Here is a 27,912-nt window from a genome sequence, read left to right as displayed (position 1 = left end):
AGGGGATGGTTATGGGCATTTTGGGGCGGAACGGGAGTGCGGTTTTCAGTTATCCGCATAATTATAGAATAAGTTTGCTCTGCGCATAAATTTAGGTGCAGGCATTTGCACCATGTTTTTACTGGTGTAAACGTTGGCACTTAAATTTATGTGTGACCATAACACTTAAGCGTTATGCTATAAACAACGCCACTTTAGGCATGGTTATAGAATAACGCTTAAGTGGGGCTTTTTGGTGGTGAATTGTTTTGGCGCCATTTACTGAATCTACGCTCTATGTGTAGAACCGTGTAGTTAGTTGAACAGCAATCTCCAAATAATGCAGTGAATGGCATGGTAACTTTTATAGTTTATTTCTTGTGCTGTAATCAATTTATAATATTTTTATTAGACCATAAAAGCAGGCATTCGCTGAAATACGGATTCAGAGCGTTTGATAACACTGATAGCAGAATGAAGAAATCACCGATTTGTTGGTGTCTCCCAATCTCACCAAGAGGCTCATTTTCAAAGCACTTAGACTTACAAAGTTCCATAGGTTATTATGTAATTTTGTAAGTCTAAGTACTTTGAAAATATGCCTCTACATCTCTTATTTTTTTCCACATTCAACCTTCATCAAGGCATCAGCAAGTGCAGCCTCCATCTAGGTTTCAAAGATATTCTCAAAAGCATAAAAGCTGCAACGTACTACCCTTCACCTGCATTATTTTTTGCCCATTAAAAGCGCTCTGCTTTATTCTCCCAGTCCCCAACACTATTTATTGCAGAATTAATCTTCACCTACACTAAAATGTTAATAGAATGAAGCTGAACCACTGCATTCTCTTAACCCAAATCCAATTTATGCAACAATTATGTAAGCAGTCAAGCTCTCAGCCTTGGTATATTATTCTATTTACACCTGCCTGAATATTTCTCCTCCCACAGTCCCCATTATTAAAACAATAGTACGCAATCCTGTTTGCTTTGCTGCTCTCTGAATGAACATTAATTTTCTGTTGTTCCATTAAAGCATTGTTATGTTTTAGTCCAAGACTCCTCCTTTCCTCTCTCAAAGTGCTGGGCAGGTTTCTACGGTCTGTGCCCTGAGAATGGCAAGAACAAATCAAACTCCGGTATAAAGTATCACTATGTAATATGGGCTTGCCAGCCACCCATGCACGTGTTCAAAGAAGAGATTTATTACTAAAGTATTCAGAGCCTCAGCTTTGCACATGGCCAGCTGTGTGACTTCCCTCAGAGTCAGAGAAACTACTAGACAGAATTCATCCTGTCTCTGCTTTCCAAAGCTTCCTAGCTAGTTCTGTGCACTATCAAATAATAAAGAAACTTACTTAAAGAACTATGTATTCTTCATCTAACACATAATTACTGTTTGTAAGAGTAGGAGTCATTAAAAATAAATCATAAGGACAAAATAATATATTCTTCTATATCTTGGAAACTTATTACTCAGTAGAAGCATATGAAATTCTTCTTCATAAAGTAAAAGCAGTTAATGAATCCCAATAAGGGCTCCTTAATAGTTCTATGTAGATCAAGATGTTGTAATGCATAAGAATCCATAAAATTGCATAGTATCTATTTGAATTCAGTAATTTTCTTGCACAAAATCCTGTGGCAGTTTCACAGATTAACTATGTGGTATGCGAAAAAATAGCTCCTTTTCCTTTCATCTTCCTACCCCTCCATTTCCTGAAATAAGGACTCCCTAAAATTGGGGATTATTGGATCCTGACTGGTGCTCCCTGCAGTACAGGATTGCCCCTGCAGAGAGATGTGAGTCAGCAAAACTAAACTGCTAGTGCAGTGCGCTTAAAGCATCAGGCAGACAGACTCAAGGCATTAATTCTTTTTTTTTTTGAAATTTTTTTTATTCAACCTTCCAATAACAGTCCAGTATACATAATATTAGCCACCAGGCCTCATAACTCTCACATACAAATCGGACCTGTATTCAACTTACACACAGAAATATATTGTTTTCTCCCTACCTCTCCCCTCCCCCCCACCCCCACTCCCCACCCCTTCACCTTCATGGCTTTCCCCCCTTTGTTCCATTTGCAATGTTCCATACACGTTCCAGATGTATCCATTCTGTCGTGTCTGGTTTGTATCTCCCACCTCTCCGACCAAGGCATTAATTCTTAATGTTATGAAGTCCTAATTCAGGAGCCCTTTTACAGAACGGTGGCAAGCCCAACATGGGCTTACTGCTCGCTCTTCTGGGACTACTGCTGGCCCAACACGGCCACCGGCGGTAGTCCTGCCCCGAGTGCACACCATTTCCAGGGAGAAAAGGAAAACCCCTGGAAATGGCTTGCATGGTGATAACCAGGCAGTAACTGGACATCACCGCATGCTGCCCGGTTAACACAGGAGCTCTTATTGCCACAATGGGTGGTGGTAAGGGCTCCTTGCTGCATGGATACATGGTAAAGAGTTATCTCACTGCATGGCCATTTTTTCAGCTTTTACCGGCTGAGGAAAAAATGGACATGGCGCGTGGGAAAAATGGCCCCCACCGCTAATGCAGGGTCCTTTTTCCTGCAGCTTGGTAAAAGGACTTCTCAGAAACATTGTGAACAGAGAAGATTTCAATTGGCGAAAATCAATCTCATGCATATTCATTGTGGATATCCTGAAAACCTGACTGGCAAGGTGGCACTGTCCTAGAGCAAGCAAATAAGATCCTTAAAAAAAATTCTCTTCTACGTAATCAACAAAAAAAATAACCCAACAACTAACCAGCAGTATAAAATTACAATTTAAAAATCTCCTTTAAAAAAAAAAAAAAAAAGGAATCAGGCAGAGCACGGAGTGGAGGAGTAGCCTAGCGGTTACTGAGTTCAATTCCCACTTCAGCTCCTTGTGACTCTGGGCAAGTCACTTAACCCTCCATTGCCCCTGGTACAAAAATAAGTACCTGAATATGTAAAACGCTTTGAATGTAGTTGCAAAAACCACAGAAAGGTGGTATATCAAGTCCCAATTCCCCACTTAATGTAAAAAAGCCAGGAAAAAGTCTAGGTGTAAAACAATCCTTGCTGAACAAAAAGAGGACCAGAACAGCATTAGAGAAAAGGAAAGCCTACATTATTCAAGAAATGCAGAAACTGTTTTTAGGTAATGCAGCTGTCTAGGAAGCAAAACAATTAAAATTATGTTTTCTACAGAATCTTCCTCATTTCTAAGCAGATATCACTGTTTTTAAAGATGTTTCAATCTTATGGCTCATAGGTGCTGCTAAAGTAACAAAAAGCTTTGGGAGCAACTCCGCTCAATTATATGAAACAACAGCTCAAAAATAGCGGGAAAAAAGCAATAAGTAGTGGGATATGAATATTAATCGTGGAGGGGGAGAGGACCTCAGACTCGTGCCACTTTCTGTTATGATCTTATTGATCAGAAAGTGGCACGAGTCTGAGGTCCTCTCCCCCTCCACGATTAATATTCATATCCCACTACTTATTGCTTTTTTCCGCTATCATAGGTGCTGCTGCAATAAACTATAATAACTAAAAACATGGCTTCAGAAAGATTATTTTAAAAATAAATAAAAAAAGGGGGAAGAGGAATTGTCATAACCAAGGTACATATCCTTTTTTTAAATACATTGCTAAAAGGAGACCAAGGAATAACGTCAAAACAGGAAGCAGAGCCAGAGCCAAAGAAAACTAAGCAAGCTGATATTTTGAAGAACTACTACTTGAAAGTCAGAGATCAATTGAGTCTATGGTACTGCATGTAAAAATGGCTGGTTACATGTTGGTTATTTGAATGTTCTTTACAGGGAGTCTCTTTATGTATGTTTATGTCTCAAGAACTCCTGTTTTTTGGCAAAATTCACAGGATTCCTGCATTCTAGTACTCAAGACACCCTATTGAAAGTAAATCATCTTGTATGGTATGCCACGGATTTGCTTTTTTGACAGAGATATTTGTTTCCAGAGGCCTAGTTTCTGCGAAGGATTTCCTTTTGTTAAAAGAGGATGCCCCCGATCAGGTCCTATGTTATATCTGTGCTAGGATCTGAACAGGAGATTTTTCACCCTTCTTTCTGCATACAAAATTAGCTGAGATACAAGTCCGACTTCTCACCTGTCCAAATCATACAGTGTGTGAGAGTTTTCTACAATTACTTCGACTCCTGACTCCTTTGCCATCTTCATAATTGCTGCATCTCTTTCCTTTCCAAAGGGCTCAGAATCATACTCAAAGGTCAGTCGATTCACTCCCCATTCCTACAAGAAAGAGACAACCGCATGTAACTTGAAGTTCTGAAAAAAAGCACTCTTTTGTTTTCCACTGTATTTATTTTCCTTGGTAATGCATGAACTCAACTGACACATTGGTCTCTGATGGAATATACACTTACTACTTTATAACAATGCATACAAAGAAATAAAACTTCCAGTCAGTCAAGCAGCTTGCCAGTAATATTTTGCTTCTACATATTGAGCAGGTCTTAGAGAGCATTTGGTGCTAACTCTATCAGTATACAGTACTGTCATGTACAGGTGACAAGAGAATGACGAGCATGACTGTCAGATTAAAAGTATTATCAAAAGTGCTTCAACAGGAAAGTACTAAAGAAATAAGGATCAGATTACAAATGTGGAAAGATTTCAAAAAGAATAAAATGATTGTTTGTTAAACCATCATCACACCTAAGATAAACCAATAAAATAACTGAATGCTTAAATAAGTTATCTAAAATTAAACAAATTTAGACAAAATTTTATTCAAAACATCAGAACCAATGAACTATAGAGGTAATTTCAAAATACCTATGTATGTAAAACAAAGCTATTTACATGTAACCATTTGTTAGAAATACACACATTAATGTTACGATAAATGTTTCTTGTGAACATTATAAGAATACCCTGAAGATAAAACATGATACAATTGGATAATTTTATGTCCTGCTTTTTCTATAAGAATTATTTTTCTAGTGGCTGTTTTTTAAAAATAATTCTTGCTAACCCAATAGAAATTAGAATGTATTATACAAAAAGGGTCTAAAATCTGTCTATGAGCAAAATAACTCTGAAAATTTAACAGAATGGGATGAAACTTAGCAGAAGGGGAAAAACTAGTAAAAGGATGAGAGTTCAAAAATAGGCCAAATTGGGCTGAGGGTTCCATACATACAACTTCTAAAAAAAATGATGCAATGCAGTTGTATGGGAGGAGTTCCAGCTTCAGTAGCAGATAATTAACAGAATGGGATGAAACTTGTCCCGTGTGGGCAAACTCACACACACTGCGGTTGAAGATGGGCAAAATTAGACCTGCGGTTCCAGAGAAATAAGCCCCCCAAAATATGGTCCAATGCATTTTTTTAAAAATCTTAACAATTTTTATTGATTTTAGCCAATAACATTCAATAAAGACAATGTCAGAACACACAAAAAGGAAATCATAGTACAGTCCAATACCAGCCGTCATCAAGTTTTTATCAATTTTATCCCCCTACCCACAGTCCCAATATAGCAGTTGGTAACAACCTTAACCCCCCCAGAGAACCTTTATCAATTAAAGCAAAGCAATAATACTAAGAACAAAAGAGCTCCGTCTCTTCCGACTCTCCCCTTCTCACAAACAAAAACAAGAGTCCCCTCAACTGCCCCCCCCCAACAGAATCAACCCTAACCCTTCACAAAACCCATGTATTCCCCCCCCCCTTCCCTCCTGAAAATGATCTAAACAGATTGAGCATAATTGAAGAAAAAAAAAAAGGGGTGAAAAAGGGGTGAATCTCCACAGCAAAAATCACAAAGGCAAAGTATTAAGGAGTGGGCTGTGCATTCGAGGAGCGAGGTGCTGTACAAAAGGTTCCTAAACCAGCCAAACCCATTTCCTCCACTTTGCTGTAAGACAAGCAGAGCGGGCCTCCCAGGTTAATAATAACTGGACCAAATTACGCCAGTGGCACTGATTAGGAGAGTCCAATGCATTTTTGTGGAAAAAGAAGTTCCAGCTAATTTAAACATTTAGTTTGACCTTTGAAAATATATTAGTATAATGGGTTTCTTTTCTTAGTTAATTCATAATTTTTGTTCAAAGTGTCCTCCTTCAACCTTGACATATTCACAGTCTTCGAAGTTACTGAGCTGTTGGCTCAATGAATTCTGGTGTTTCATTAATTAAAGCTCAATACACTGGAGCGCCATCCTGTTGAAAAATAAAGTACTCTGAAACGTCTCGAATTTCAGGCAGATATTTCTGCTGCAGTAGGATGTATTTGGGAAAATGTTGGGGGGGGGGGGGGGGGGGTCTCTTTTTCCACGGACACTGTGTATATCACATGGTTATGTGCATCTGTACCAATATGATGGCATGCTAAATTTATTCTGAAACCTCCACTTTTCTTGGTTGTAACTAAATGTTTTAGTGGTTGAAGGAAAAAGTCTCAGGAAGCTCTTAAACATCACCTAATAGCAGAGCCTAAAAAAAAAACCTTTCCTTTTAAACACACAAAAGCTACATTTTATATACACCCAGTAAAAAAAAAAAAAAAATTAAAATCACTTATCTTAGAAATTCAAGGATGTTGCTTAAATATCAGTTCCCAGAATTATTGTTCAAACTGTCTATATCCAACAGTGGCCTTGCTGCATCAGGGATAATTGGACTTCAAACCATAAACACAACTTCCACAGTGCATAGAGACCATACTACCCATTCATAGCTCCACAGAGGCGTTTTCCTTCCTGCAACCACTAAAATTTCCAGTTAAAACTAAACAGTGGCATACCAAGGGCGGGGGGCAGTAGGGGTGGCCCGCCCCGGGTGCAGATCGTAAGGGGGGTGCTGCTTCTCCCCCCCCCCCCCGATTCATGCGGTGCTGGTGCTGCTGCAATGAAGGTTCCGTTCTGGCGTCCCCTCCTTCCTTGATGTATCGCTCTCCCTCCTCATTCCACCTTCCCACCCCCCCCCACCCCCGCTCTGCAGGCCTTTTAACTTCCAGACCTCCAGGAGCGTGCATCAGCGATATGAGCGCTGCCTTTGGGCAGCCCCTGAAGCCTTCTCTGTACAACATCCCGCCTACGCGGGAAGCTGTACAGAGAAAGCTTCCGGGGCAGGCTAAAGGCAGCTTTTACATCACTGATGCTGCCGGTGGACCTGGAAAGCTTGGAGGTCTGCAGAGCGGGGTAGGGGTGGAGAGAGCCGAGTTGGAAGAGCGATGTCAGCCTGACCGCAGGGAAAGGATAAGGGGGAGTGGAAAGAGGAGGAAGATCACCTGGGGATGTCAGTCTGAAGGGGAAGAAGGGGTGTAGAGAAGAGGGCGAGCAATGCCAAAGCTCAGGGGAAGGGAAAAGGAGGGTGGAGAGAGGAGGAAAAGCAATGCTGGACCGAAGGGGAAGAGGGGGTGGAGAGGCAGACAGCGACCCCAGACCTCAGGGGAAAGAAGGGTGGAAAGAGGAGAGGAAGTGATTCCAGACCATAGGAGAAAAGTAAAATATACAGGAGATACTGGAAAGCAGAAGATGGATGGGGAGAGGACAGATAAAATGGAGAGAGGGGGAGATGCTGGAGTGAATCATGAAAAAAAGGAGAGAGGGGGCACAGGCTGGATGGAAGTGAAAGAAAGGGCAGGCAGTGGATGGAAGGGACAGAGAAAGCAAGCAGACACAGGATAGAAGAGAGGGTAACAGTGGATGGAAAGGGCAGAGAAAGCAGGTAGACACAGGATAGAAGAGAGGGTAACAGTGGATGGAAAGGGCAGAGAAAGCAGGCAAACGCTGGGTGGAAGGGAGAAAGAGAGCGCAGACGCTGGGTGGAAGGTGCAGAGAAAGTGGTCACATGCTGGAGAGGGAGGGAGGGAGGGAGGGAGCAGATTCTGGATGGAAGGGAGAAACCAGAGACAACAAAGGTAGAAAAAAAGATTTATTATTGTATTTTATTTTTTGCTTTAGAATAAAGTAGTATTATAATTAACTAGTCATCTTTCACGCTCCTTTTCTTTGATTTGGAATCTTCCTAGAGAGATGTAGCATGGCCTAGTTCTTTTGGCAAACACTGCTTCAAGAACAGATTTAGCTGTTTCCACAGCAACAGTGTGCAAGGTCATGGAAAGGAATCAAACAGCTCTGAACAAATCACTTTGATCTTTATGTAGGATAGCAAAACAAAATTCTGTGAGTTACAGAATGTGATCCAGAGTTTGTCAATGAGTAATAGCTAACTGAAAAGTAAAGACAAAGTAAGAGAGAAGTCTTACCTACTCTAGCCACATGGTATGGTCTGTCTACTTCCTTCTACCCCGGTAAATGCACATACAGCCAAGACAGACAGATGAGATTTTTCAGGATTACTACTACAACTGAACAATATTCTACCTCCCTCCAGGATTTTTCATCCCAATCCAGATCCTTTACATGTAATCAATCATCTCTTTTCTTGGACCAAACCAAAATTTATCAGAGAGAATTTTGCTTAAACATGAACTCTATGTGGAACTCACAATCATCGTAATCTCTGAATAATTCTTATGATTATTGAATTTAAAAAGTATTAACATACCTTTTGATTCTGATTTCACATATAGGCAGTGATTTCTGACTGTCTGATAGTTATACAGTTGCTTAGATTCAAATCTTGCTTCTTCCACTCACACTTGCAACCTGGAAAGTCACTTCACCCTCCACTGTCTCAGGTACAACTGACTGCAAGTCCATTTGGACAGGGAAATAAGCTGTTTACTTGCTTGTAACTTGCCTTGAGCTTGTATTTGGAAAATGAGAATATTTAAATCTAAAATCCAAATCCAAAGAAAGCTTTTTATCATATCCAGCCTTTTACTTGCTTAACAGCCCAAATCTTCAGTTCAGTTCACTAGAAGCTAAAACTTGTTTGTTTTTTAACTAATAGTTCCTGTTTGTATTGCGTGATAGACCTCTAAAATAGGGCCCATATTCCAGAATGCTTGAAGATCCTTGTTTTCCTGCTGAATCATTAGCTTTTATTGATATAGGGACCAATATTCAGCCTGCGGGAGTTTGACTAGCTAACTCCCGCAGTCGGCGCTCAGCCCAGATATTCAATACTGGGGAGTTTCTAGTGACCGGCATTAAATCGGCCAAAGATATCCCATGTTTTCACACAGCCAAATATGGCCGCTAAACCAGCCTTAAAAATCAGCAGATAGCCAGTTATAATCGGACTATATAACCAGCTATCTACTAGCTGCAAACCAGGGATATTCAGCGGGGGATAGCTGGTTATCCCATGCTGAATATCAGTGGATAGCCAGTTAGGTGCCATTTAACCAGTCAGTAGCCGTTCTGGCCGGTTAAATAGTGCTGACTATCTGGGGGATAGTGTTTCTCTCTATACCTGAAGATACAACAGAATGGGATTGGATTTACTACATTGGCACTCCCCACTGGAGTAATGAGCAATGCCATGGTTGTACTGGAAAGAAAATAACATTAATATTAGTGTATCATAAACATAGCTGTACTGGGCCAGACCAAAGATCCATCAAGCTCAGTATCCTGTTTTCAACAGTGGCCAATCCAGGTCACAAGTACCTGGTGATTCCATCAGAAAGAAGTAGAGAGATCGTGGATGCTTTTCAAAGTGCTCTGCTCAGACAAATGGTGATGGAACCCACAAGGGAGGGAGTGACACTGGATCTGGTGCTCACAAATGGGGATAGTGTGTCAAATGTCCGAGTGGGTACCCACCTGGGCAGCAGTGACCATCAAACAGTTTGGTTTGATATAACAGCTGAAATGGAGGGCAGCTACTCAAAACTCAAAGTCCTGGATTTCAAGCATGCTGACTTTAGTAAAATGGGGGAATACCTGAGGAAGGAGCTGATGGGCTGGGAGGACATACGAGAAGTGGAAGGGCAGTGCTCCAAGCTGAAAGAAGCTATAAATATGGCCACAAACCTTTAAATGAATGTAAGGAGAGTAAATAAAAGCAGGAGAAAAAGGAAACCAACGTGGTTCTCCAAGCAAGTGGCTGAGAAAATAAAGGCTAAAGAGTTGGCGTTCATGAAATATAGAAAAACTCAAGAAGAGGAACACGGAGAGGAATACCGGATGAAGCTGAAAGAAGCCAAGAGAGAGATACGTCTGGAGAAAGCGCAAGCGGAAGAACAAATGGCTAGAAATGTAAAGAGGGGCGACAAAAATTTCTTCAGGTATATTAGTGAAAGGAGGAAGACTAAAAATGGAATTGTGAGATTGAAAGATGCTGTGAATTGCTTTGTGGATAATGATGAAGAAAAAGCAAATTTGCTAAACAAATACTTTTGTTCTGTTTTCACTGAAGAAAATCCTGGAGAAGGACCACGATTGTCTGGCAAAAGTACATACGAGAATGGAGTGGATATAGCACCGTTCTCAGAAGAGAGTGTGTATGAACAACTTGAAAATCTAAAGGTGGACAAAGCCAAGGGACCAGACAGGATCCACCCCAGGATATTGAGGGAGCTCAGAGAAGTTCTGGTGGATCCTCTTAAAGATTTGTTTAATAAATCCTTGGAGACGGATGTGGTCCCTTGGAGACGGATGTGGTCCCTCTTCACAAAAAGTGGTGATAAGGAAGAAGCTGGAAACTACAGGCCGGTAAGTCTCACTTCGGTTATTGGAAAAGTAATGGAAGCGATGCTGAAGGAAAGGATAGTAAATTTCATGGAAGCCACTAAGTCGCAAGATCCGAGACAACATGGTTTTACCAAAGGTAAATCATGCCAAATGAATCTCATTGAATTCTTTGACTGGGCGACCGAAGAACTGAATCAAGGAGGTGTTATATATGTAATCTATTTAGACTTCAGCAAAGCTTTCGACACGGTTCCCCACAGAAGGCTCTTGAATAAACTTGACAGGCTGAAGATAGAACCAGACGTAGTGAACTGGATTAGGAACTGGCTGACGGATAGACGCCAGAGGGTGGTGGTTAATGGAATTCACTCGGATGAGGGAAAGGTGAGTAGTGGAGTGCCTCAGGGATCGGTGCTGGGGCTGATTCTGTTCAATATATTTGTGAGTGACATTGCTGAAGGGTTAGAAGGTAAAGGTTGCCTTTTTGCAGATGATACCAAGATTTGTAACAGAGTGGACACCCCGGAGGGAGTGGAAAACATGAAAAAGGATCTGCAGAAGCTAGAAGAATGGTCTAATGTTTGGCAATTAAAATTCAATGCGAAGAAATGCAAAGTGATGCACTTAGGGAGTAGAATCCATGGGAGACGTATGTGTCAGGCGGTGAGAGTCTGAAATGTACAGGCAGGGAGAGGGATCTTGGGGGTGATAGTATCTGAGGATCTGAAGGCGACGAAACAGTATGACAAGGCGGTGGCCATAGCCAGAAGGTTGCTAGGCTGTATAGAGAGAGGTGTGACCAGTAGAAGAAAGGATATGTTGATGCCCCTGTACAAATCGTTGGTGAGGCCCCACCTGGAGTATTGTGTTCAGTTTGGAGGCCGTATCTTGCAAAGGATGTAAAAAGAATTGAAGCGGTGCAAAGAAAAGCTACAAAAATGGTTTGGGATTTGCGTTACAAGACGTATGAGGAGAGACTTGCTGACCTGAACATGTATACCCTGGAGGAAAGGAGAAACAGGGGTGATATGATACAGACGTTCAAATATTTGAAAGGTATTAATCCGCAAACTAACCTTTTCCGGATACAGGAAGGCGGTAGAACTAGAGGACATGAAATGAGGTTGAATGGGGGCAGACTCAAGAAAAATGTCAGGAAGTATTTTTTTCACGGAGAGAGTGGTGGATACGTGGAATGCCCTCCCGAGGGTAACAAAATTCAAAAAAGCGTGGAATAAACATAAAGGAATCCTGTTCAGAAGAAATAAAGGAATCCTGTTCAGAAGAAATGGATCCTCAGAAGCTTAGCAGAGATTGGGTGGCGGGGCAGACTTCTACAGTCTGTGCCCTGAAAATGGCAGATACAAATCAAGGTCAGGTATACATATATAGTAGCACATATGAGTTTATCTTGTTGGGCAGACTGGATTGACTGTACAGGTCTTTTTCTGCCATCAATTACTATGTTACTATGTATTCCAAAAGATAAAATGCTGCTTATCCCAGAAATTAAAATCTCAGGGAAGGGGGTACGGACTAGAGCATGAAAGTTAATTGAAGGAGTGCAAGGCTGAAGGTTTGCCCAGGGTGCCTCATACCCTTGCAGCAGCCTGGCTTTGATGTAAAGTCATTACATGAGGTATGATGAATCAAAATTTGAAGATGTCCCAAAACTTAAAAAAATCTTTTTACGGGGACATTAATCAGTTAATTAACCAAAAAGAACCCACAGCAATATCATCAACCACATAAGTAAGGGCAGGAAATGCGATATTCTGTGAAAGAAGAAACCTCGGCAGTGACAGATACTCAACACTTTAAATTAATAGTTTACTGTGAAACACTTTGAGACAGATGACGAAGCTAGAAAGCTGTCGGGCAGTGTTCCCGGCATGAAACAAGTCGTTGCCGAGGTCTCTTCTTTCACAGAATATTGCATTTCCTGCCCTTACTTATATGGTTGATGATATTGTGTCGGGTTCTTTTTGGTTAATTACATGAGGTATAACATGTGCTCTGTATTCCTTTCTTTTGATAAATCTTCCTTCATGGAAAATGAAGGAATAGAAGTAAGCCTCTGTCAAATTATGACTTAGCACTATTTCAGTCTCCTGTTTTGACAGGGTCTTCAGGACTTTGGAGGAAAGGCAGCACACTCAGGTTGGAAAAGGGGATGTAATTAAGGTAGCAATAACCCTCATAACCACAAAGCACCATGCTGAGTGAAGAGAATATTTTCTTTAGAAAACTTCCTTCAAGTTCTCAGCTAAGAGAAGCCAAAATTGGCCAAATAATCTGGGAAGGGCAGGTAACAAGACATATTGGTTGCAGTACTGTGCCTGTCAAACCTGTCTGGAGGAAAGTAAAGGAGTTTGTGTATTCTGTAACTTAGTTCTTTTGGGCTAGGATTTTATTTGAACATAAGAATTTAATAAGATGTGTCACACTGGGTCAGACCAAGCCGTACATCAAACTCCATCACACTAAGGATATCAGAAAATCTTCTCAACTTTTCATCACATTCCACATGAAAAATCCAGGAGCTTCTGCCAACAGTAACTAATCCAAGTCACAAGGGCCCAGGCAGGATCCCTAACAGTAGATCCACTCCTTGTTGCATACACCCAGGAATAATCAGTGGCATTCCCAAGTCCACCTGGCTAAAAAATGGTTTATGGACTCTTATTCAGAAACTTATCTGAACTCAAAAAGATTTTAGACATGTTAATTGCTTTCATCAAACTCTGTGTAACAAATTCTACAGCTTAATTGTATGCTGGTGGCAAAAATACTGTCTCCAGATTGTTTTTAAAGTGCTACCTATTAGCTTCATGGAGAGACTCTAGCCTTTACACTTTTTCTTAAAAAGTAAAAACAACCAATTTGTATTTGCATGATCTATTCCATTCAGGGCCACCGAGAGACTGGGCTGGGCCCAGGGCAAGGCCGACCCTGAGGCCCCGTCCCCGCTGCCTCCCCTCCAACCGCCACTGGACCAGGCCCCTGCATTGAAATCACAGCGCCTTTCACCTCCGTGTGAAAGCGCTAAAGGCAGCAGGGCGCCTCCCTTCAGCCCTCCTTCCCTCCTTGTGTCCCGCCCTCGCGGAAGTTACGTCAGATGAGGGCGGGACACAGGGAGGGAAGGAGGCCCGAAGGGAGGCGATCTGCTGCCCTGCTGCCTGCAGCGCTTTCACACGGAGGTGAGAGGCGCTGTGATGTCAATGCAGGGGGCCCGGCCCGGTGGCAGATGGTCGACGACGGCGGGTAGGACTGAGGCGCCGGGTCCAAGGAATTTTGTCCCCCCCTGCCCCCCCTCTCGGCAGCTATGATTCCATTCATGCTTTTATAGATCAATATCACACCTCCTCTCAGCCATCTCCCTTCCAAGTTAGAGAGCCCTAACATCTTTAGCTTTTCTTTTATAGGAGAATTGTACTCAATATTCAAGATGCAATCACATCATGGACTTATACACATAACCTGATCAGAATCAGCACCCTTGTAGCACAGAGAGATTTCCAGAAGTTGAGGGGGAGGGCCTAAAGCCTTTGGTAAGAACTGATGCATTCTCAAAAGTACTGTTTGTGGAAAGGGAGAAGAAAGGCAATGTACAAACACCTTCAATATGTGGTTCAAAACCTGGCGTAATTAGGAAGATTTTGGATATATTAATAGATGAAGAAATCCATGTGTAACTAGAGAAAAGCAGATGTGGTCACACTTCACAAAAATGGTATCAGACTTAGGAAACTACAGGCTGGTAACCCTCACCTTGGTGGTAGGAAAAGTAATAGAGATGCTGTTGAAGGAAAAAAGTACATTTTATGCAGTCCAGTAGGCTGCAAGATCCAAGGCAACATGGTTTTGCCACAGGCAAATCTTACCAAATGACTCTAATGAACTACTTCAATTGTGTGACCCAAGAACTAGAAAAAGGACATGCACTGAATGTGATATACTTGAATTTCGGAAAAACCTTGATATGGAGGCTTATATAAAAATGAAAATGACCAGCCTGGGTATGTTTACTGACAGATGACAGATGGGAGCAATAAATGGCATTCAGAAGAAAGGTAAATAGAGAAGTGCCTCAAAACGTTGGTCCTGGGGTCTGGATTCTTTCTGAGTAGTATCTCTGAAGGGTTAGAAGGGAAATACTGTCTTTTGCAGATGACACAAAGATCTGTGACTGAGTGGACTCCCTAGAAGAGTGGGTGAAATGAGAAGTGATCTACAGAAATGCCCAGCATACAACCAGACCTCTCTATTAACCTTTAATGGAAAGAAGCTTAGAGTGATCTTTTGGGATGCAAAAACTTAAAGGAACTGTATACATAGGAAGGAAGTAGCTGATGAGCACAAACCAAGAGGCACACTTTGGGGTGATACCCGAGTATCTCAAAGTGCTGAAACAAAACAGCAGGTAAAGCCACAATGATGCCTCTTGACTTAATTGTCTCCAATTTATTCCACACCACCACAGTACCACCACATACTCCCTTCCGGACAACTTTTTTTGTCTTTGTACTGTAAACTGCTTTGATGGTTCTCCCTAAAGTGGTATAGCAAGGCCTAACAACAACTTGATATTTTAGGCAACTTTCAAATTTTTTATATTTATTTTACTGCCACTTTCTTGGAGTGCTTTTTCATCTGGCAGGCAGGTCAGTAGCTAAGAAGAACTGAATTTTATCCTGCTTCAGTACTTGCCTGATTAATGATTATTCTCCAAGTCAGCAGAAACCAAACTGAAGAACAGTTTTCCTTAAACACTGTGGGGGTCCTTCTATAACTTGGCACCTTGATTTAAGCACCACAAAGAGGTACACTTAACGTCCATTCTATAATGAACCAAAAAATGTAGGCACACCAACTTCTGACAGGTCAATAGCTGATTTAAATTAGTATGCCGAAGAGTACCATGTCATGCGTGGAACGTACAGTATTCTATAAACTACATGCATTGTTTGCTGACATGTCCATGCTCCATCCACATGTACGCCCTCTCCTGTAGTTGCACACATTACAGAGCACCTACCAGTTACGCACAAAAAATAAAACTTTAGCATGTGTCAGTGTTCTGTAAAACGTGCCCTATTGACCCTATCTTTAGGCACAAGTTTATAGAATTGCTTTTATTTTTTTTGGTATCAGCAATTAAACATCAGTGCACACATCCACCAGAATGCCTCAGACATGATCCAAAACTGCTATGCTCAAGTCTTACCTTGAACAGCCTTGGGAAGACATCTGCTGGTTGCCCTCTGACCACAAACAGTCTAGAATTCAGTTTTCGTAATCTGTTATCCAAGTCTTCCAGAGACTGAAGCAGAAATCTGACAGAAAGAAAGCAGAAGCATAACCAAGGTAGATCGAACAAGTACAGAAAAATAGTTCTCAGCTGAATCCTGAAATAGTTTAATGCAACTCACACCTGTATCTTCCTGTCATTTAATTTATAAACCCTGTGACAACCCAAAGAGCAAGCATTACATAATCTGTTAGCATGGTCACTGCCTCTTGATGCTTTGGGTTATCATCTACATATCTCATCTTCCTTATGACAGTATCCCAAAGGTTGTAGAAATACATGTAAACAGATTATTCCACTAAAAGTGGCACATATTTTTGGTCCAACCTACCCTACCTCCATAAATGCATATGTTGCAGTGGACATTACTGGAGGACATTTCATAATGGGATGCCTATGTGAAATGTTCAAAAGCACTTATTTTATAAAAGGCAACATAGATGCCTATTTGCCTTTATAAAATGGGTTCATAAAATGAACTCCAGAAGGACACAAATTCATATCTGTACACATTTATGCAGACAGCAACTCCACCTAACTCCATCCCTGAGTACACATACGTGCAGATCGCATAAAGGAAGGTACAATCTTGCATTTTCCCTTCATATTAAGTTAATGCCACATTTTTGTTGTGATTTGTGTTCTCCTCAGGACTTTCTGAACGGCTGTAGAACCTGGCTAACTTAACAGAATATTTTATAATACTGTGCAATACTCCCCCACTTCTACCTGGTTACCAGAAAGTTCTGGGGAGAACACTGCAAAGCCTGCCAAAAATGGAGGTTCTAAAAAAATATTCTGTGCTCAGAGATTTCGATAAAACTGAAATACAAGGTACACATATTCAAACTGTGAAACACGCTCTACTATAGAACACTAGTATACAATTCAGAAGATATCTGATATGAAGTCAAGACAGAAGTCTGCTGCTGCCTCTACAATTCAGTTTATCCACCTGTGCTGCCAGGGTCCACTTGAAAACATCCTAATTGGTTTTCCCAATTAAAATATTATAATGCCTTTGCATCGGTCCATGGTACAACCTCATTTTGAGTACTGCATTCAATACTGGTGGCCATATCTCAAAATAAGATACAGTGGAATTAGAAAAGGTTCAAAAGGTGAGCGACCAAAGTGATAAGGAGGGGTGGAGCTTCTCCCATACGAGTAATGGTTAAAGAGGTTAGGGCTCTTCAGCTTGGAAAAGAGATAGCTGAGGGGGGATATGATTGAGTTCTACAAAATCCTGAGTGGTGTAGAACAGGTAAGAGTGAATCGATTTTTCACTCTTTTAAAAACTACAAAGACTAGGGGACACTCTATGAAATTACATGGAAATACTTTTAAAACAAATATGAGGAAATATTTTTTCACTAAAAGAACAGTTAAGCTCTAGAACTCATTGCTAGAGGATGCGGTAACAGTGGTTAGCATATCTGGGTTAAAAAAAAAAAGGTTTGGACAATTTCCTGGAGGAAAGACCATAGACTACTGAAATAGACATGGGGGAAGCCACTGCTTGCCCTGAAATTGGTAACATGAATGTTGCTACTATTTGGGTTTCTGCCAGGTACTTGTGATTACTGTTGGAAGCAGGATACCGGGCTAGATGGACCACTGGTCTGACCCAGTATGGCTATTCTTATGCTCTTATAACTACTACAGCTAAAACAATATTTAACATGCACTATTCTCATTAACATGCACAATAGGCGCATTAGCGTTTTTAACGCACATTAATGGTTGATGGGCATTAAATGCTACTGCGCCCATAGGACTGTATTGGCACGTTAGCATTTAACGCGCCTTAACTTTAACGGCATGTTAAAAAACGCTGATGTGCCTTAGTAAACATACCCCCAAGTCTTAAAACAGCCTCTAAACTATAAAATATGTTTTTCTCCCATGTCTCAACCAACAGACCACTTGGCGACTTCCTCCAAATTTGCAAAATACCATGTCCCAATTAAGTCATTAACTTAGCCTATGTACAGATAACTGTAAATGTACAAATATGTAATATAAAAACATCAAGTGCAAGTGGACACATACCGCAGCACCTTCTCAGCACACAATCGGAGCTAAAGAACATATGTGCAAGTGCATCTAAAAGCAATGATGAACTGTATAAAAATCTTAACAGCTACAAATAGCGCCTAAATAAAAATAATATATAGCACTAAATGATGAGGTAGATTATAATAGGCATCTCAGAGACTTGGTGGAAAGAGGACAATCAATGGGACACTGTGTTAACAGGATACAAATTGTATCGCAATGATACAGAGGATCAAATTGAAGGGGGGGGGGGGTTGCGCTATATGTTAAAGAGGGAATTGAGTAAAATAAAATAAACATTCCATATGACAGACAGAGTGGAATCATTATGGATAGAAATTCCATGTGCGAAGGAAGGAGTATTCTTATAGGGCTTTATTACCGTCCGCCGGGGCAGAATGAACAGATGGATGAAGAAATGTTTACAGAGATTAGGAAAGCTGGCAAATTGGGCAATGCTATAATAATGGGTGATTTCAATTATCCTGATATTGACTGGATAAATCAGGGAGCGCCAGGGAGATAAAATTTCTAGATGTAAAAATTTCTACATGTAATAAACGACTGCTTCTTGGAGCAGCTGGTCCAGGAACCGACAAATGGGGGAGCCATTTTGGATCTGGTCCTTGGTGGAGTGCAGGGCCCTCTGGGAAACAGTGATCATAACATGATCAAGTTTGAGCTACTATCTGGGATGAACCCACAAAAGAAATCTACTGTAGCTGAATTTAATTTTCAAAAGGGTCACTATAATAAAATGAGTAAAATGGTTAAAAAGAAACTAAAAAGGATCAGCTGCAAAGGTTAGGATACAAAATCAGGCGTGGGTGTTATTCAAAAATACCATCTTGGAAGCCCAGTCCAGATGATTCCAAAACGTCAGCCTGCATGGTTAAAAGGTGTAGTAAAAGAGGCCATTGCAACCAAAAGATTATCCTTAAAACAATGGGAAAAAAGGTTGCAAATGAAGAAAATAAGAAGCAACATAAGCACTGGCAAGTCAGATGCAAAGCATTATTAATAAAGAAGGCTAAAAGAGAATTTGAAGAAAAACTTGCCACAGAGGCTAAAACTCACAGTAACAACTTTTTCAGGTACATCAGAAGCAGAAAGCCTGTGAGAGAATCCACAGGACCATTAGATCAAGAAGGAGCAAAAGGGGCGCTCAGGGAGGACAAGGCCATAGCAGAGAAACCTGAATGAATTCTTTGCTTCTGTCTTTATGAAAAAAGATGTAAGAGATTTGCCTGTACCGGAAATGGTTTTCAGGGTGATGATGCGGAGGAATTGAAAGAAACCTCTGTGAACCTGGAAGATGTACTGAGCCAAATTAAGAAATTAAAGAGTAGTAAATTACCTGGACCGGATGGCATACATCCAAGGGTACTCAAAGAATTCAAGCATGAAATTGCTGATCTGCTGTTAGTAATATCTAACTGAAGATTGGAGGGTACCTGAATATTGTAGGGTGGCCAATGTGACGCCAATTTTTAAAAAGAGTTGTAGGAGTAATCCGGGAAATTATAGATCGGTAAGCCTGACGTCGGTGCCGGGAAAAACAGTGGAAACCATTATAAAGTATAAAATTATAGAACACATAGACAAACATGGTTTAATGGGACACAGTCAGCATGGGTTTAGCCAAGGGAAGTCTTGCCTCACCAATTTGCTTCACTTCTTTGAAGGCGTGAATAAACATGTGGATAAAGGTGAGCTGGTTGATGTGTATCTAGATTTTCAGAAAGCTTTTGATAAAGTTCCTCATGAGAGACTCCTGAGGAAATTAAAGAGTCATGGGATAGGAGGCAAGGTTCTAGTGTGGATCAGGAATTGGTTAATGAACAGAAAACAGAGGGTAGGGTTAAATGGTCTTTTCTATCAATAGAGGAGGGTGAACAGTGGAGTGCCACAGGGGTCTGTACTGGGACCAGTACTATTTAACATTTATAAATGATATGGAAATCGGAATGATGAGTGAGGTGATCAAATTTGCAGATGATACAAAACTATTCAAGGTTGTTAAAACACGTGCGGACTGTGAAATATTGCAGGAAGACCTTAGGAAATTGGAAGACTGGGCATCCAAATGGCAGATGAAATTTCATATGGACAAATGCAAGGTGATGCACATTGGCAAGAATAATCCGAATCACAGTTACCTAATGCTAGGATCCACCTTGGAGTTCAGCGCTCATGAAAAAGATCTGGGTGTCGTTGTAGATAATACACTGAAATCTTCTGCTCAGTGTGTGGCAATGGCCAAAAAAGGAAACAGGATGCTAGGAATTATTAGGAAAGGGATGGTGAATAAGACCAAAAATACTATAATGCCCTTGTATTGCTCCATCGTACAATTGCACCTCGAGTAATGTGTTCAGTTCTGGTCGCTGTATCTCAAAAAAGATATAGCGGATTTAGAAAAGGTTCAAACAAGAGCGACTAAAATGATAAAGGGGATGGAACTCCTCTCATATGAGGAGAGGCTAAGGAGGTTAGGGCTCTTCATCTTGGAAAAGAGACTGATGAGGGGAGATATGATTGAGGTCTACAAAGTCCTGAGTGATGTAGAACAAGTAGAAGTAAATCGATTTTTTACTCATTCCAAAAGTACAAAGACTAGGGGACACTCGAGGAAGTTACATGGAAATACTTTAAAAACAAACAGAATACTGGTCTAGCTGGACCACTGGTCTGACCCAGTATGGCTACTCTTATGTTCACAAACATTTATTGTGACTAGGGCTGCATCAGGGGCTCTAAAATAACAAACAGTAATAAAATAAATATATCAACAACATATATAACACCACTCATGATATATATAGAAAAATAAATAAAGAAAGTTAAGAAAAAATAATTAAGAAAAAAGACGTACATAGGATACCATGCAATAACAAAATCTCAAATAAATACATCTAAATATTCACTACAAAAATACATAATCATAATTAAAAAATAATACAAATTATATAACCAAAGGAAGACTACTCAATATTAAAACAATAATCCTCCTAGTAAAATGATCACATATTCAAACTGTATATCCATAAATATAAAAGACAACATAATGACCATATACAAACGATCATATACTACAGCATAGCGCAATAAAAATATCAAAATTACAACATGTAATAAAAGATATTGGACATTCTTCTAAACTAGTATAGAAGACAGTAACGTTATCCATAAATATAAAGGGCAGCCTAATAAACATATACAAGCGATCATATACTACAGCATAACGCAATAAAAGTATCATAATTTAAACAAATTTTAATAATAAAAGATGTTGGACATTCTTCTAATCTAATATAGAAGACAGTGACATGAGAGGAAAAATTAAGCTAAAAGTATGAAAAAGTATATAATGTATAATGACTCACTTCTGTTGCTGTAATATCAAACAAAGCAAAAGCGTATAAACAGCAGGTCAGCTTCTTCCCAAGCAATATCTAAAAAATCAAATCAAACTGCTTGAATAAAAATAAATTTAAAAACCCAGAAAAAATATGACTAAAAATAAAAACCAAAATGAAAAATTCAAAATGATGATTAAAGCCATAAACTAAAAAAGATAAAAAGAAAAAGAAACAAAAGAAAATATAATAAATTGTAACAAACGCATATGTCTCATAGGGTCACCAACAATACCAGCATATCATTTATATAGGAAGCACGGAAACTCCAATACTATTGGTGAAGATGTGCAATGAAATTAATGGTAATAAATAACTGAACAACTTGAATATGCTGTTAAAACTTCATAGATTAACCAGCAAATATATAGACAGCACAGTTATTAAACAGCATAAGACCACTGTTAAAACCTCATAGGGTGACCCTCAGAAATGGCATACCAAACGTACAGACAGCACACGGCTCGAAAACTGTTGAGTACAACTATAGTTTAGTGCAGGGCGAAAACACAGTCTGTGTCGGGCGATTATTTCTCCAATAAAGTCTTATTAATACCACCTAGTGATCTGCTCTTTTGTTTGCTTCCACGTTGGATTTTGCGGATCATCTGCCTTCTTGTTTTCTTGCACAAACATTTATTGTACATCACCTCATTCTCTTGACACTTGTGAATTAGGCTTTTCAAATTCATCTGCAACCGGAACTTTATAACAGATGGCAAAGACTTGACTAAAAGTGGTATCTATTAATACAACCAAGTCTGACATTAAGGGGGGGGGGGGAATGGGACTTGATATACTGCCTGTGTTTTTTTGCAACTACATTCAAAGCGGTTTACATAGTATATACAGGTACTTATTTGTACCTGGGGCAATGGAGGGTTAAGTGACTTGCCCAGAGTCACAAGGAGATGCCGTGGGAATCGAACCCAGTTCCCCAGGATCAAAGTCCACTGCACTAACCACTAGGTTACTCCTCCACTAATTAACTGCTAAAGAGTACATTATCAATGTCTTTTCAACACCGGCAAGTCAGGTACAAAGTAATATGACAGAGCAACTCATGTTCAAATATGGCAATGTACTGAAGTATCACATACCATATGTATGTAGTGAGTTTATCTTGTAGGGCAGACTGGATGGACTGTACAGGTCTTTATCTGTCATCATCTGTATTACTATGTTACTGCTGTCTTAAAAGCCATAAACATTCATCATTTTTTATAAAAGGACCCCAGAATCACAATTCAAGATGTGAAAAAAATTGATACTGTCCTATTTTAATTGTTAAGGTCTATAAGTACTTTTTTTCTCATGTACTTAAACAAGGAAAAAACTTTCAGTACATCTGGCCCTAAATATAAAAATGGATTGAAGTACATTATATTTTAGTATAACTCTTTTATATAGACCTGAAAAGATATATATCAATCAGTTGAAGATGCTCTTGTTTTGAAGGGTATGGAAGCTAGGTTATCATATAATCTCTTACAAATCTCCTGTCCCTTTTGTCCAAGTATCTTATAATTGGGAAGAGATTTAAGAAAACACTTGCGAGGCAAGTTTACAGTATATTCATGTATAAATACAATGCTGGGAAGAGATACTGATAAGGAACAGCATAGTAGCACACAATTTCCTTAGATTCGTTGTAGCAGATGTAGTGAAAAAGCATTAAGCATTAAATACTATAAGGGGCATTTTTGAAACAGAAAAACATCCAAAAAGTGTCATAAAGTAGCACCTGGATGAATTTTTTTTCTCAAAACATCTAAATCAGTATTTTCAAAACCTATTTTGCAGACGTTTATCTAGGCAATTCGTCTGCAGTGTGTCCAAATCACAAGGGGTGTTGGGGGGAGAGATTAGGGCATTCCTAACACTTGCACGTTTTACAGCCGTAATGGAACAAAATTAAAATGTCTAGAGCTAGAACTTCAACGTTTTGATCTAGACCGGTTTTTAGAATGAAGGCGGCACAAAAAGGTGCCCCACATGACCAGATGACCACTGGAGGGAATGACCCCCTCCCACCCCCCAAAGATGTGAATCAAAATATTACTTACCAGCCCCTATGACAGTTTCAGATGTTATAGCTAGTTCTAGTATAGCATCAAGCAGGTACCTGAAGTAGTGTATGGTTGGTACAGTGCTCTGTAGAGAGGGGGACCCAGGCCCATATCCCACTCTACCTCTTACATTTGTAGTGGAAAGCATGAGCCTTCCCACAGTCCCCAAAAACCTACTGTTCCCACATATAGGTGACCTCTTCACCCATAAGGGCTACTGTAGTAGTGTACAGTTGGGGCGGTGGGTTTTGGAGGGTTCAACAAACAATATGTGGGAGCAAGTGTGAGATGTGTACCTGGGAGCTTTTATATGACGTCCACAACAGTACCCCCTAGGGTGCCCCACTGATTACCGGGGATGTCTGTGTGGCCAGCCTACTAAGAATGCTGGCACCTCCTACACCCCAATGGCTTAATTTTTTAGGTTTTTCACTTAGACTTTTTTTTTTCTAAAATGCACCAAAAAGATAAACATAATGAGCACAAAAGCATCTAGCAAAGGGCCATTTTAGGGGGGAAAAAGACACATTTTTCTGTTTCAAAAATGGCTTTATTTCCTATTCAGATTTTGGACATTTAGCGCAAAACCTTGACGTCAGACTTAGATATCGTATCAAAAATGCCCTCCATATGTCCTAAAAATATTACCAATTAAATCAATGAGTTCCCTTTTTAGTGTTACATGAAAAAAAAAAAAACACCTCACACAAAAGACGTGCTTATTTTTGGTTTTGTAAATCTGTGAAAATGATGCCAGAGAGACAAAAATTGGTAAGCAGGCAGGCAAGCAGACAACAAGTACAGCAACTAGTAGAGCAAAAAAAACAAAGTGTGACTGGCGGGGATCCCAGGTCCTACCAGCTGAAGAAAAGGAAGATGCTGGCAAACTTGAGCAGCACAGGTGGTTAAAGTCCTGATGTAAGTGTTGAAGACAGAACAGGCAAAAAAAATGTGCCACTCACTCATAAAAATCTCTCACCATCACACCTCACCTAAACAAATTCTTCTTCCCCCACAGAGCAACTGAAAGACACACTTGTGGGTATGTTTACTAAGGTGCGTTAGCATTTTTAACGCACCTGTAAATTTAAGGCGCATTAAACGCTAACATGCCTATACATTTCTATGAATCAAAATTTTAAAAGACCTAACTTTATAAATGTGGGGATTATTCCATATGTGAAAGTAATCTAATTTCCCAAACATTCACTTTTACACAAATTATATGAATCTAATTCCCATGTAACTGAAGAAATAAGTTCTTTATGGGGATCATCAGAATCTTTAGCAGCAATCCCTTATGGGCACAATGACCCTCCTCCTTAGGGTGCCGTATACCTCCTCATTGATCAACCCAATGTTCTTCATTTTTTGTTTCTTTTTTTTTAAACTTTTTTTGTTTTTTTGTCTTATCTTTTAAATTCCATAAGGTTCTCTCTTAACAGTTAAATAAGCACTGAATCATCTCACTTTTACTTATAAGTAATATAGTACTTAACTTCCTTTTAGCAGCAACAATTTTTGCAAACAAGCCAAACCTCTGCCAACATGGCCAGGTTTCGAGAATCTTCATCAGGGTAGAGGTTTGCACTTCATTGTCTATTTTGCAACTACAGCAAAAATTGTTGCTGCTAAAAGGAAGTTAAGTACTATATTACTTATAAGTAAAAGTGAGATGATTCAGTGCTTATTTAACTGTTAAGAGAGAACCTTATGGAATTTAAAAGATAAGACATAAAAACAAAAAAATTTTTTAAAAAAGACAAAAATGAAGAACATTGGATTGATCAATGAGGAGGTATACGGCACCCTAAGGAGGAGGGACATTGTGCCAATAAGGGATTGCTGCTAAAGATTCTGATGATCCCCCATAAAGAACTTATTTCTTCAGTTATATGGGAATTAGATTCATATAATTTGTGTAAAAGTGAATGTTTGGGAAATTACTTTCATATATTTACATTTCTATGGGCATGTTAGCGTTTAATGAACGTACACCATTTACGTGCATTAAAAACACTAACGCGCCCATAGCGCTGCTTAGTAAACCTAGCCCTAGGTGTGCACCAGAAAAATGTTAATTGTTTCCATTTTTTTAAATTTAGTTTGCTACACTACATTTCAGACATTCTCATTAGTGTACGCTCTTCTTACTTGGTGTATGGCTATCGCTGACGCTGATAATACCTCAAATATTTTTCTTCCTATTGAGAATAATATGAAACACATAAGAAATGTCAACATCATATCTTATGGCATTAATTACCACATATCCCTAAGATATACACAGGTTGTGGAGTCAAAGCCTGTACTCTGAAATTGCCATGCAATTCTAGATTACTAGTCCTAGAAACCTGTATGGAATACAAGTTCGCTGTCCACTTAAAGAATATGAAGAGTGTAACAACAAAAATGCAAAATGTGTCACGGAAATTTTAGTTCTCAAAATCAGTTCCTGACCTCATCATCTCTATTCAGATGCTTTATTGGATATACCTGCTGTTGTAACTGGTTAACTGAAGGTTCTAGGGGGTTGGGAATGTGCTGGTTTTAGTTTTGCTTTATGATTGTATTGTTTGATGTTATTTGGCAAATGCAATTATGAATGTTTTTTGTTTGTTTTTAAATGAGAAACTTGCTGGGATGAGCGTCAGTAGTAATCATTTCATAAATAAATAGAAAACATGTTTAGTGCATTTCATTACACCATAGTAGCAATCTAATTAGGGTTTCAATTTCCCACCTACCATCTTAGACAAAAGGAATCAGCTTGATTTTTTTTTAACTTGTCTCATTCTTTTTTTCACTAACCAACTTTGATAGAAAATGCATCTTAAGGAAAATGAAAAAAAAAAACATTCTACGTGAAGGTCATCTGCAAGAAAACTACCTAAAACTCAGTCAAATATTGAACAGGAGAGCAGGAAAGAAACAGTTTATATTTTAATGAATGAATGAATTTTAAATTCTGCTTAGAAAAATTAGTTTGCATTGCGACAATGTCATTTAATAAAAAAATAAAATAAAATTTCAAAATTGTGAATCTAGTATCTAAGAGATCCTGAAATCTACCAGAATGGGGTGAGAAGAAATCTCTTTACCTTATTGACATGGGTGTGGGGTGAGCTAGACACTCATCGCAGCATCAAAGTCCATTACTTTCTAAGGACCCATTTTACTAAGGATTTTCTTTCAGTCAGTCTATGGAGGTTAACAAAACACCTTAGTAAATACAATCTTAGAATCCACTTTCTTTTCCTACCCCTTCTTCAGTTCTTTTTTCTGTGCCAAAAGAAATTCCACAACTATGACAACGCATTAATTTCTGCCCAGCCTGAACAGGTAGCTTGGCCTACATGACAAGCAATGCACATCTTTCAGAATTGTGTTGGACCACACACTCTTAATTGCACATTAATGTGAAATTATGAGGATGTGGCAACACTATAATAACATAATGGACCACTATCCTGAGGAAGGTGACGAAACAATGGCCGTGTTGGCAGTGGGTCTGGAATCTGAAGATAAGTAAATAAATAATTGTGATTTAGTAAATGAAGAGATTGCAATTTTATAAATAGGACCAATGAGGATTGGAAGAGATGAGAAGCAGCTGTATTTTGCATTAATGCTATTCGCTAATTCTGATGATTTAAAAAAATGTATTGAAAAAATTAGAATGAATGCATGAATGCCATTTATAAATCTAAAGAGCTGGGATTATTGAATTGATACTATAGCTTAAGGTCCCCGCAATAAGAAGCTACCCCATATAACTGGATCTTCAAGCGGGGTCAATTTTCCATAAAAGGGAGAAATTCCATTATATGGAAGGCTGGCCCTACCCAGTGCATCCCAGGATGCAGGGCAGGGCACTGCCAGAGGCAGGATCAAGGGGCATCACACCTGCCTCTTTTGAGATATGGGATTGGGGGGGGGGGGGGGTCGGAGAGGGTGCTGGTAGACATCAGGGCTTTTTTTTTTTTTTTTTTTTAATATTGAGGACAGAAGATTAGGTCCAGGAGAGAGCACACTGGACTACCTGGGATTTTTGTAGATTTTAAGAGCGGGGGATGTGTGATGAGGCCCTCTAGGCCACCAGGTATTTTATTTTTTTACTGTTAGGGGATGAGGGGGGGGGGTTGCATCATGTTGGGGAGAGGAGGGGAGTCACTGGACTCTGGACAAGTTGGTCAACTGGAGTGGGGAGGGGGGGTGCCATTAGATATCCACTCCTCTCAACCAACCCTTCTATACTGCCCCAGACCTGGTGTATAGTTTCCCGCACACAATGCGCAGGAAAAACTTCCCTCCTTGCATGATTGCAGGATAGCCCAGCAGTTCCCAAGCTGTGTGCAGCGGCAAATCCTGACCTCCCTCCCACTGCCCACAATCTAACATCATTCCCTACTTTCCCCTCCCGCAGGTCCTGAATCTGCCACGTCCTCCTTCTTCCCCTGTCGCCGCTACAGTGCTTGAAGCTT

General features: G+C 39.8%; 1 protein-coding gene across 2 annotated transcripts in view; it reads right to left on the bottom strand.

Annotated features, from left to right (window-relative positions):
• Nucleotides 1-27,912, bottom strand: part of CRY2 (cryptochrome circadian regulator 2) — a 64,622-nt gene that overhangs the window by 35,005 nt on the left and 1,705 nt on the right. For both annotated transcript variants that reach the window (XM_030200833.1, XM_030200832.1), the window contains exons 2-3: nucleotides 15,799-15,907; nucleotides 4,105-4,247 (exon numbers count right to left, since the gene is read on the bottom strand). In XM_030200833.1, the coding sequence (XP_030056693.1) occupies nucleotides 4,105-4,247; nucleotides 15,799-15,907 (252 nt within the window). The remainder of the gene's footprint in view (nucleotides 1-4,104; nucleotides 4,248-15,798; nucleotides 15,908-27,912) is intronic.

Source organism: Microcaecilia unicolor, chromosome 4, assembly GCF_901765095.1.
Source record: "Microcaecilia unicolor chromosome 4, aMicUni1.1, whole genome shotgun sequence".
Classification (NCBI taxonomy): domain Eukaryota; kingdom Metazoa; phylum Chordata; class Amphibia; order Gymnophiona; family Siphonopidae; genus Microcaecilia; species Microcaecilia unicolor.
The sequence above is the reverse complement of the archived record's forward strand: the minus strand, read 5'-3'. Positions and strand labels throughout refer to the sequence as shown.